The 11,791-nt window shown below is 42.2% G+C and overlaps 1 protein-coding gene across 1 annotated transcript in view; it reads left to right on the top strand.

Annotated features, from left to right (window-relative positions):
* The first annotated feature begins 501 nt into the window (after nt 1-501).
* serinc5 (serine incorporator 5) overlaps nt 502-11,791 on the top strand; it is a 38,006-nt gene continuing 26,716 nt past the window's right edge. The window contains exon 1 of the mRNA XM_083785047.1: nt 502-689. Coding sequence (XP_083641173.1) covers nt 663-689 — 27 coding nt within the window. The 5' untranslated portion in view covers nt 502-662. The remainder of the gene's footprint in view (nt 690-11,791) is intronic.

Raw genomic sequence — 11,791 nt, 5'->3', positions numbered from 1 at the left:
GTAGCTTTTCATAAATTATATTTGTACTTAGGCTGTTCTGCTGTCATGCAAGTTTATAGTTAGAGAAATTCAAAGTCCAGCCGTCTGCTGTCCAGCCTCTCCCACCCCTCACTGGGGAAAATTCTGGGAGGAAAACAGAAACGGGGCGAGTAGTCTTGTTACCCTTTACTTTTCCCACCACTGCCTGCGTGACGTCATGACACAGTAGGGAGGGACAGTCAGAGAATTGGGGGGGGGAGGGAAGGACACACACACACACACACACACACACACACACAGGGAGAGAGAGAGACAGTGGAGGAGGAGGTTGTGGAGAGGAGAGAGAGACACACACACACACACACACACACACACACACACACACACACACACACACACACACACACACACACACACACGCGGAGAGAGAGAGAGAGACAGTGACACACACACACACACACGGAGAGGGAGAGAGTGGAGCTAGGGAGGAGGTTGTGGAGAGAGAGCGAGAGAGAGAGTAGCAGTTTGCACACACACACACACACACACACACACACGCTGCTCGTGCTGTTGTTTCAGAATCGGAGCTACATTATCAGTATTATTCACATTATTTATAATTTCATGAAGGGATTGTACCAGCTTGCTTGTCGTCGTCGGAACATCACAGTGACACCGTCATCATGTGCAGTCCCTGCTGCTTCTCTCAGGTAACAATGAAAGAACGACAAAGACTACATGAATTAAATATTAAAGGTTTTTATATTGTTTTTTTCCCACAATGAAACACTTAAACCAGCCACAGAGAGAGAGAGAGAGAGAGAGAGAGATGGGGGACGAGCCTCGATATACAGTGTGGCCGTTAGGATTTATTTTAGACTCTCCTGGATTCTGAATCGATACATAACATCCAGGAGAGTCTAAAATAAATCTTTACGGTTTGTTTGGTGTTTTAGTGTGTTTTTCTTCCTCTCTCTCTCTCTCTTCGACACAAACCGTCGCTTTTCGTTCTTCTCCTCGTCTCGTTTTCCTATAACAGCCAGCCGTGGTTTGTTTGGGTTTGTGTCTTAATTGTTTAGTGTTTTGTCGGTTTATTGTTCATTCAGTTAAACCTTTTAGTTTGTTTGTTTTTTTAATTCATTTGGATTCTGTTAGAAAGAGGAGGAGATAAAGTAGGTTTATTTGGCGGTGCCGAGACTATAGACTATAGTAGAGGTAGAGGTTGATGTGTTTGGTGTTACAACCGAGTCGGTGACCCGTTGAATTCTGTGACTCCATAATGTTAAGTACAGTGGTTTAATATCAACCCTTTTCATATCAAGGAAGGCCCAGTATTTATTCAGCATTTAAGCCACGGACCACCATTTGATGACATTTACATTTAGCCTCTTTTTGTTTTTGTTTTGATGAATTGAACATGGTGGACCCTCTTGTAAACAAGTGTAAAGCTTCACAGTTAGCAGTCTTTGTATTGAGTTGTGCTTGAAATGTACCTACAGTATTCTGCATACTGGTAATAAATACTTCAATCAATCAATCAAAGACCCAAAACTAAAGAATATGTTGTTGTCGTTGAATAATATCTTGTCCACAATTCCATGCTGTGTTGATGTTGGTACCATTAGGAGAGATAACATGATGTTGGTACCATTAGGAGAGATAACATGGTGTTGGTACCATTAGGAGAGATAACATGATGTTGGTACCATTAGGAGACATAACATGGTGTTGGTACCATTAGGAGAGATAACATGATGTTGGTAGGGTACCATTAGGAGAGATAACATGGTGTTGGTACCATTAGGAGAGATAACATGATGTTGGTAATATCCAACAGTCTGCGTATAGGGCTGGAAGGGGTGTTCAAGATGCCCTTGCCACCTTATTGAATCTCCTACACAAACACCTTGAAGGTAGTAAAACCCATGCTAGGCTGCTCTTTATTGATTTTTCCTCAGCATTTAATACCATACAGCCCCATGTCTTGGTTGATAAACTGGTTAACTCCTTTGGTGTAGATCCCTGTCTGGTGGGCTGGATTCTTGACTTCTTTAACCAACAGATCTCAACGTGTAAGGGTTAATGAAATACTGTCTAGCTTCCTGACATCTTCTACTGGCTCGCCCCAGGGCTGTGTTTTATCTGCCTTTCTTTACATTCTTTATACCAACGATTGTGTTAGCCATTTCCAAAATAGATTCATCATTAAATACGCTGACGACTCGGTCATCGTCAGCCTGCTTGACAATGATGAGAACTGTCACGGGCAAGTGGTAGACGACTTTCTATCCTGGTGTGACAACGCCTTCTTGCAGCTTAATGTTTCAAAAACAAAAGAGCTATGCATAGATTTTAGACGTTCCCCACAATCCCCCCAGAAGAGTGTTGTCAATGGACAGACTGTAGATATTGTGCCCAGCTACAAGTATCTAGGCACAATTATTTGATGACAAACTGAAATTCGACCTAAATACTGATGTGATGCGAAAAAAAAGGTCAACAACGCCTGTACTGCCTAAGGAAATTGGCTAAGTTCAATGTCGACAAGACTCTGATGAAACTGTTTTACAGTGCCTACATCAAGTCCGTCATTTCTTTCTCCATTATCTGTTGGTATGGGAATCTCTGCATCAGAGACAAAAATTCCCTAGGGAGAATTGTAAAAGTGGCCTCAAAAATCATTGGCTCACAAATGAACGGCCTAGACCAGATCTTTAAGAAACAGGTACTTAACAAAGCCCTGTGTATCCGATCTGATGCTGCTCACCCACTATACGGAGAGTACATCCTTCTCCCATCCGGCCTTCGCTTGCGAGCCCCCTGTGCCACAAACAGGCACAAACATTCCTTTGTCCCGGTCTCTATTCACACACTGAATGCTGCTGTGCGTAGATCGAGGATATAACCTTATGATGAGCACTTTTACTTTTTACTGTATTATCTTGTGCCTATGTCTATGCACACGCACTTTTATGACCTATCGCATAGCACTTTAAACGCCTGCACTTTAATGGTTGTGTGCACCTTTTACTCTGGTATCCGCTATGTGAACTGTTTGTTGTCTGTACTGTTTCATTCATTGTTTATTGTACTGTCTATGCTGCAACCCAATTTGCCTTTCGGGGACACTAAATAAACTTGAACCTTGATATTAGGAGAGATAACATGGTGTTGGTACCATTAGGAGAGATAACATGATGTTGGTACCTAGGAGAGACAACATGATGATGGTACCATTAGGAGAGACAACATGATGATGGTACCATTAGGAGAGACAACATGATGTTGGTACCATTAGGAGAGATAACATGATGTTGGTACCATTAGGAGAGATAACATGATGTTGGTACCATTAGGAGAGACAACATGATGTTGGTACCATTAGGAGAGACAACATGATGTTGGTACCATTAGGAGAGATAACATGATGTTGGTACCATTAGAAGAGAAAACATGATGTTGGTACCATTAGGAGAGATAACATGGTGTCGGTACCATTAGGAGAGATAACATGATGTCGGTACCATTAGGAGAGATAACATGGTGTCGGTATCATTAGGAGAGATAACATGACGTTTGTACCATTAGGAGAGATAACATGGTGTTGGTACCATTAGGAGAGATAACATGGTGTTGGTACCATTAGGAGAGATAACATGATGTTGGTACCATTAGGAGAGATAACATGGTGTTGGTACCATTAGGCGAGATAACATGGTGTTGGTACCATTAGGAGAGACAACATGATGTTGGTACAATTAGGAGAGATAACATGGTGTTGGTACCATTAGGAGAGATAACATGATGTTGGTACCATTAGGAGAGATAACATGGTGTTGGTACCATTAGGAGAGATAACATGATGTTGGTACCATTAGGAGAGATAACATGGTGTTAGTACCATTAGGAGAGATAACATGATGTTGGTACAATTAGGAGAGATAACATGGTGTTGGTACCATTAGGAGAGATAACATGGTGTTGGTACCATTAGGAGAGATAACATGGTGTTAGTACCATTAGGAGAGACAACATGATGTTGGTACAATTAGGAGAGATAACATGGTGTTGGTACCATTAGGAGAGATAACATGGTGTTGGTACCATTAGGAGAGATAACATGGTGTTGGTACCATTAGGAGAGATAACATGATGTTGGTACCATTAGGAGAGATAACATGGTGTTGGTACCATTAGGAGAGATAACATGATGTTGGTACCATTAGGAGAGATAACATGATGTTGGTACCATTAGGAGAGATAACATGGTGTTGGTACCATTAGGAGAGATAACATGGTGTTGGTACCATTAGGAGAGATAACATGGTGTTGGTACCATTAGGAGAGATAACATGATGTTGGTACCATTAGGAGAGATAACATGGTGTTGGTACCATTAGGAGAGATAACATGGTGTTGGTACCATTAGGAGAGATAACATGGTGTTGGTACCATTAGGAGAGATAACATGGTGTTGGTACCATTAGGAGAGATACGAACGTTGATCAAAATAACAATACTTCTACATTCTCTAATTGTGTAGACTTCTTGTAAATGGACGGTACATGTGATGTTTTTTGGTATTTGTTTGAGATTCTTGTTTTTTACTAGAGGTAAATATAGAGGGTATGAGCATTCATAAAGTGAGTGACAAAGTGAGTTTAACATTGCTTAACGTTGTTTAATGGAATCATATTGGACTTTTTCGATTGGATGTCTGGGCTGTCGAGGCCAGAAAGATGTCTTTTTTCAGTAGGCGGTCCCGCAGAACTTCCTGGTTTGATGATGATGATGTCACGCGCCTTGTCATACCTGTACTTTTTATAACCCCACTGTAATTATTTGAAAACTTTAGTCACGTAGTAGGTTATGATTGGTTGTATGAACGTGTCATTACCGGTCTGTATAGAACAGTTCAGACGAAGGTACAGGTCACTGCCAACCAACTGGAACCTTCGCAGTGGCTGCCCCTTCTCTTTGGAACTCACTCCCAACTCACATCAGAGCTGCCCCCACCTTCCAAATGTTTAAAAGCACACTCAAAACCCACCTTTTCAAACTGGCTTTCCCTACATAACCCCCCCCCCCCCCCCCCCCCCCCCCCCCACACACACACACACCCTTCTTGTTTGCCCCGCTTTTGATTTTTATTTCTAGTTTTTAACCTTTTAAACCTTTTAATTAGTTTTCTAATAAATATGTCTATACTTCTTTCTGTAAAGCGACTTTGGGTACCTAGAAAAGCGCTATATAAATCGTATATATTATTATTATTACTACAAAAGGATAAAACCGGCCCAGGCCGTAGCGTAACGGTCTGGGCACCGGACTGGTGATCCAGTCGCAGTGTGCCGCGGGTTCGACTCCCGGACCCGACACGGCCTTTACTGCATGTCATCCCCCCATCTCTCTCCCGTTTCCTGTCAGCCTACTGTCTGTCCCTTCAAAAATCAATAAAAGGCGTAAGCCGCAAAAAAAAATCTTAAAAAAAAAAAAAAAGGATAAAACCAGAACAAAAGCACTTGTTTACATCAGGGTTCTCCACTTTCAATTCATCAGATCACCACCGGTCATTTGAAATGAATAAATATGCAGATCTACAAGCTCACAATGCTATTACTTTTGTACTTCTAAGACTACTATTTTTTTTACATTGCCGTATTGATTCTTGTACTTGAGTAAAAATGGACCCCGTACGGGTCCATTTGGTTTCATCTCACGCTCTCGAGAGTTTAAATTATTACTGTTAAACATCTGCGTTTCTACGCATTCTAGAGAACGTATAGATTACACGGGTGCTGCCCACACCTTTTTGACCTGAGAGCTATACTTTCGAAATGACCTCCAGCTCAACAAGATCGACCCACCGAAAACATTATAATACTATTGCTGAAAAAAATGGCTTTGGAATAGCGGTGCTGGCATTACATTTAAGGCACTTGGAATGGGAAAGGGGAGAAATGGAATAGGGTTTTTTTTAATTTAATTTGTAATCTACCGACATTTGTGCACAAAGCAGACACACTCTTGAAAGTATTGCATTATGGGTTTAAGCTGACAAGGACCTTTTTTATGCCAGTCAAAAATAGTTTTTATATTTAAAATGTATGTCATGTGGTCTACCTGCACAGCCTTTGTGATCTGGTAGATCTACCCCACTGAGCAATTTTCGGCTTTTAGACGTCTAAATGAAATTGGGTAAAAATGAGTTTTTTAGCAGTCTAAGCTTAGATTAGACGTTGAAACAACGTCGTTTCAACGTCTATATATAGACGGTCTAAATGTAGACTTTACCGGCGAGTCGGTAAACCGGCGAGTTCTCCGGACAGCTCTGTGCGACGCGTGGCTCCAAATGCTAAAAATAAATAAAATAACACGACTTGATGTGAAAACAAGGGTTGAACGAAAACCAGACTCTCCTGGACTCTATAAAGGCAGGGCCTAGAGGCACGCCATTCAATAGGGGCACACATGTGGGTGTGACGCGTGAGCAGTGTGTCGCCTGGCAGTCTCTGTGGAGTAGCATTACAACCGTGTGTGTGGTTTCCTTTCCTCTGCCCCATCCAGATGTTTACGAATCATTCCCCCAACGCTGTCTGTAAGTGTCTGTGTGTGTGTCTGTCTGTGTGTGTCTGTGTGTGTCTGTCTGTGTGTGTGTGTGTGGCGAGGGGAAAGAGGAAGCTATATAGCCTTGACATTCACAGATGTCTTTGTTTGTCTATTTTCAGTGATTATTCGTGTCGGCTCGCTTTCGTTTCTCCTTTTCAGTGGCCTGCCTGCTTTGTTTACAGACAGCTGCGTAACAATGGTGTGTGTGTGTGTGTGTGTGTGTGTGTGTGTGTGTGAGAGAGACACTTCACACCTCACATAAGTAGTGCTTCTCAAAGTGGGGGATCATTGTGGGGACCCTCCCCTCCCCCTCCGCTCCCCCCCAGGTGTCGTTGAAAAGGGCTTCAATAGGACCCCCCACCCAGCAAGCATTCTACCACCTATACACACATCTTACTGTGACACGTTGAGAGCTTGGAGATCTGTTACGACAGATTTGAAAACAACAAATCTTGTATGGGGGGAGGGGGGTTCACAAAACAATCCATAGTCAGTTAGACACCGCGTGAGACATGCAAGATAATTTATCTGGTCCCCGCGAGAGAGAGAGGATTCATCTTATTCAAAGACTTAGACATCTTTGAATATAATATTATTCTTTCAAAACAAATGTTTTTAACTCAAATATTTTCAGATGGGGCGGCCAAATACACATCATTCTGGCGGTTCTTGACTTGACGTGAAAAAAAGCGTTTGAGCTTTTTTCACCGACACGTTTTTCAGAAAACACACATTCTTTGTGGAAGAACCACGCTGTGAGGAATTTAACCCATTCTGACCTGAGATCAGATTCTAAAAATGTCTCCTACATCCTGACAGTTTTCCATTCTGACCTGAGATCAGATTAAAAAAATGTCTTCTACATCCTGACAGTTTTCCATTCTGACCTGAGATCAGATTCTAAAATTGTCTTCTACATCCTGACAGTTTTCCATTCTGACCTGAGATCAGATTCTAAAAATGTCTCCTACATCCTGACAGTTTTCCATTCTGACCTGAGATCAGATTCTAAAAATGTCTCCTACATCCTGACAGTTTTCCATTCTGACCTGAGATCAGATTCTAAAAATGTCTCCTACATCCTGACAGTTTTCCATTCTGACCTGAGATCAGATTCTAAAAAAATGTCTTCTGTGTCAGTCGCTCTTCAATTTTTCAAAAAATAGCAGACCTACAAGCTCGTAGCGCGCCACTCGGTGGCGCGCTATGAGCTTGTAGATCTGCTATTTTTAAATAGCTAAAGCATAAAATAATGCTTTACACCAAAATGGGTTCCCGCCCCAAAATGGGTTAATTACAAGGCCGTATATCGGCCTCTCTCTCTCCCTGTGTGCCCAGAAGCCTCTAAATGAGAGGGAATACATGTGTGTTCAGCGGTAGAGTGGCCCGATGGGAACCACAAGGTTCTCGGTTCGATCCCTGTGGGCTCCCCCACAGAGTTAGTGTTGAAGTGTCCTTGAGCAAGACTCTGAACCCCTGATTGCTCCCGATGTGCAGGTTGGTGCCTTGCATGGTTCCCCCCGCCATCGGTGTGTGAATGGGTGAATGTAATGCACCATCTATGTAAAGGTGTGTGAATGGGTGTGTGAATGCGTGAATGTAATGTGTACCATCTAGGGCTGTCAGTTCACCTCTATAATCCAATTCGAATTTCATTGCTTCATTATTTGTAATTTTCGAAAATATTCGAATATTTACATTGTTTATTTTAGCTCATATTTAGCCTATAATAATACACAGAATAACAACCCATTTTTTAATGCTTGCGCAAGTTGGTTACATTGTATTATTAGGCTACTGCCTACCGTCATTGCGACGCATTATCACGGGCCACGGCCCGGTTAAAAACGAGAATGATACACACCATGAACTGACCATAGACAATATCCCCTTTACAACTCTCTCTTTAGCCTATTAACCAAAATAAAGTCGCCACAATCGCCAGCCTATACACGTAGGACTGGACAGAAAGAGAGTGCAGAGAGTACAGACAATAATATGCCATACTATACTAGGCTGTTGCGCTGCGCTCTGATGCCTTCTCCACGCCGCATGAACAATAACAACTCCACGTGGAGTGGACCCACGACGACCCACATATGAATTAGATAATTTATAAGAAATGGCACGGCGGCCATCCTTGCAGGCAGTGACAGAATGAGAATCCTGTAGGGCCAGGCTGTAACCTGTTCATTTTGGGGGGCATCAAACAACAGCCTGTTGATGATGAATGATACTATGAAACTTAACAATTAATTAACTAGTACTCACCTAATGACGCCGCCACGGAGGATATAACATGTTTAACGTAATTCCAAAGTGTTTAGCCTACATTGTTTAAGTCATAGACGCAAGCGGTTTTTATGAACTTTGGCTAAAAGCATGTTGTTATTATTATTCCACTACCACCCGCACCGGTAGACTGTCATGGTAGCTGGCTACAACCGGAAACAACTTCCTATTCCTCTTCAAAATAAAAGCTACTCGTAACAATACTTTTATTTCTTAAGTGAACTACAGGATGTAGTAGACGCAGGATGTATAGTGGATAAATCACACAGAAGGCAGGAGAAATAAACTCCGCAGGCAGTCGGGGCTTTATTATTTTTAAATCTTGCCAACAGAATGAACAGGGATAATAAATTATAAAAGCTCCATTCGAATGGCAATTATTTTAATTTAGCTTTCGAATATATATATATATTTTAATATTCGAATTTCTTTCATATTATGAAATTCGTTCTGACAGCACTAGTACCATCTATGTAAAGGTGTGTGAATGGGTGTGTGAATGCGTGAATGTAATGTACCATCTATGTAAAGGTGTGTGAGTTCGTGTGTGAATGCGTGAATGTAATGCACAATCTATGTAAAGGTGTGTGAATGGGTGAATGTAATGCACAATCTATGTAAAGGTGTGTGAACGGGTGAATGTAATGCACAATCTATGTAAAGGTGTGTGAATGTGTGTGTGAAATAATGCGTGAATGTAATGCACAATCTATGTAAAGGTGTGTGAATGTGTGTGTGAATGGGTGAATGTAATGCACAATCTATGTAAAGGTGTGTGAACGGGTGAATGTAATGCACCATCTATGTAAAGGTGTGTGTGAGTGCGTGTGTGTGAATGGGTGACATTTTCAGCAAGCAACCAAGTGTAAAATGACTTTGAGATACTGGATCTCTTGTCCACTAGTCCCTTCCTAACATTTTAGTCTAGTTTTTATTTGTTGACCAAATTGTCAGTATAATTTTAGTCACCTTAGCTTAGTTTTCATTTAGTTTCCATTCAGTTTTCGTCAGTGAAAAAAGGTAGTCGACGAAAAAAAATCATAGTTTTAGTCGACGAAAACAACACTGGTGTGTGAATGGGTGAATGTAATGCACCATCTATGTAAAGGTGTGTGAGTGTGTGTGTGAATGGGTGAATGTAATGCACCATCTATGTAAAGCGCCTTGGATAAAGGCGCTATAAAAATGCACCATTTTAAACCATTTTGGGCGAGAACCCATTTTGGGGTTAGCATTACGTTATGCTTTAGCTATTGAAAAATAGCAGAGTTACAAGCTCATAGCGCGCGCTATGAGCTTGTAGGTCTGCTATTTTTGAAAAATCGAAGAGCGACTGAGTGACATAGAAGACATTTTTTAGAATCTGATCTCGGGTCAGAATGAAAACTGTCAGGATGTAGAAGACATTTTTAGAATCTGATCTCAGGTCAGAATGGGTTAATACCAGATTAACTCCAGACACTTCCCATGAGCGGCGTCCTCCCGCTGCGGTCAGCGGTAATGACTCCTATTGGATGATCTCGTCAGCCTTAATTAATCCTATTGGATGAAGTCGTCAGTGTTAATGGATCCCATTGGATGAACTCATTTAGAGCTTTGGTTTTTCATCTGTGTGTTGATTCTGCGAGAATCAACACACAGATGACTGTGTGTGTGTGTGTGTGTGTGTGTGTGTGTGTGTGTGTGTGTGTGTGTGTGACTGTGTGTGTGACTGTGTGTGTGTGTGTGTGTGTGTGTGTGTGTGTGACTGTGTGTGTGTGTGTGCGTGACTGACTGTGTGTGTGTGTGTGTGAGACTGTACAAAGACTGACTGACAAGAGGGTCCACCATGTTCAATTCATCAAAACATTTAGAGACGTACAAATAGACACTTCTATATAGTTAAAGAACAGAACAGGAATTCATCATAAAGGAGGTAAAAAGGGACAAGAAACATTATACAGTGAGGGGAACAGGGGGTGGGAGGGGGGGTTGTGTGTGTGTGTGTATGTGGTTGTTTATATTAGATTTGGGAAGGGAGACGGCCTGGGAATTCCCAGGTCCCTCCTTAGGAAGCGTCCGGGAGAAGAGAGGGTATGTTCAGTAAAGGCCGTGGGGTTGGGGAGTGGAACCCGCAGCACACTGCCAGACTGGATTACCATGAGCAGCCAAGGTGCCTGGACCGCTGAGCCACGGCCCAGGCCCAGGTCTATGGACTTTTAATGTTTTGTCTTACTGGTGGTATTCATGTTCCCCCTCCAAACATAATCGGCACATCAGTGACCATGAGGAATGGACGACACACTGTCTGCTGGACACGTGCGCTTAAACATGATGTTCCACAGCTGTGTGTGTGTGTGTGTGTGACTGTGTGTGTGTGTGTGTGTGTGTGTGACTGTGTGTGTGTGTGTGTGTGACTGTGTGTGTGTGCGCGTGTGAGAGATGATGTAATCCCAGTGAAACTCCTGTTCTCTCCATCGTTGTGGAGGTGTTTGCGCTATAGGAGGAGATCAGTGGACAGACAGGCAGACAGACAGACAGGCAGACAGACAGACAGGCAGACAGACAGACAGACAGACAGACAGACAGACAGCGCTGTTGACATTTTGACAGCAAATCATTTTAGTAGTGTAGTCTTTGAATACAATTCTGTATTTTGGGGCGGGAACCCCCTTTTTTATGTTTAGCTTTAGCTGTTGAAAAATAGCAGATCTGCAAGTTATGAGCTTGTAGGTCTGCTATTTGTGAAAAATCGTGAAAATGTGCCTGAAATCTTTGATTATATATATATTGTTACAGAGCGAGTTTTTAACTCAAATCTTTGCTACTGGGAGGGTCCCTCATGGAACAACATATTTACAAATGGAGGTCGGCGGTCAATTACAGATAATGTTGGGGGTCCTTGACATGAAATATTGAGCACCACTGACAT

This window comes from Protomyctophum parallelum, assembly GCF_964188405.1.
Source record: "Protomyctophum parallelum genome assembly, chromosome: 15".
Lineage (NCBI taxonomy): Eukaryota > Metazoa > Chordata > Actinopteri > Myctophiformes > Myctophidae > Protomyctophum > Protomyctophum parallelum.
Note: the sequence above shows the minus strand (reverse complement) of the source record. Positions and strands in the feature narration are given on the sequence as shown.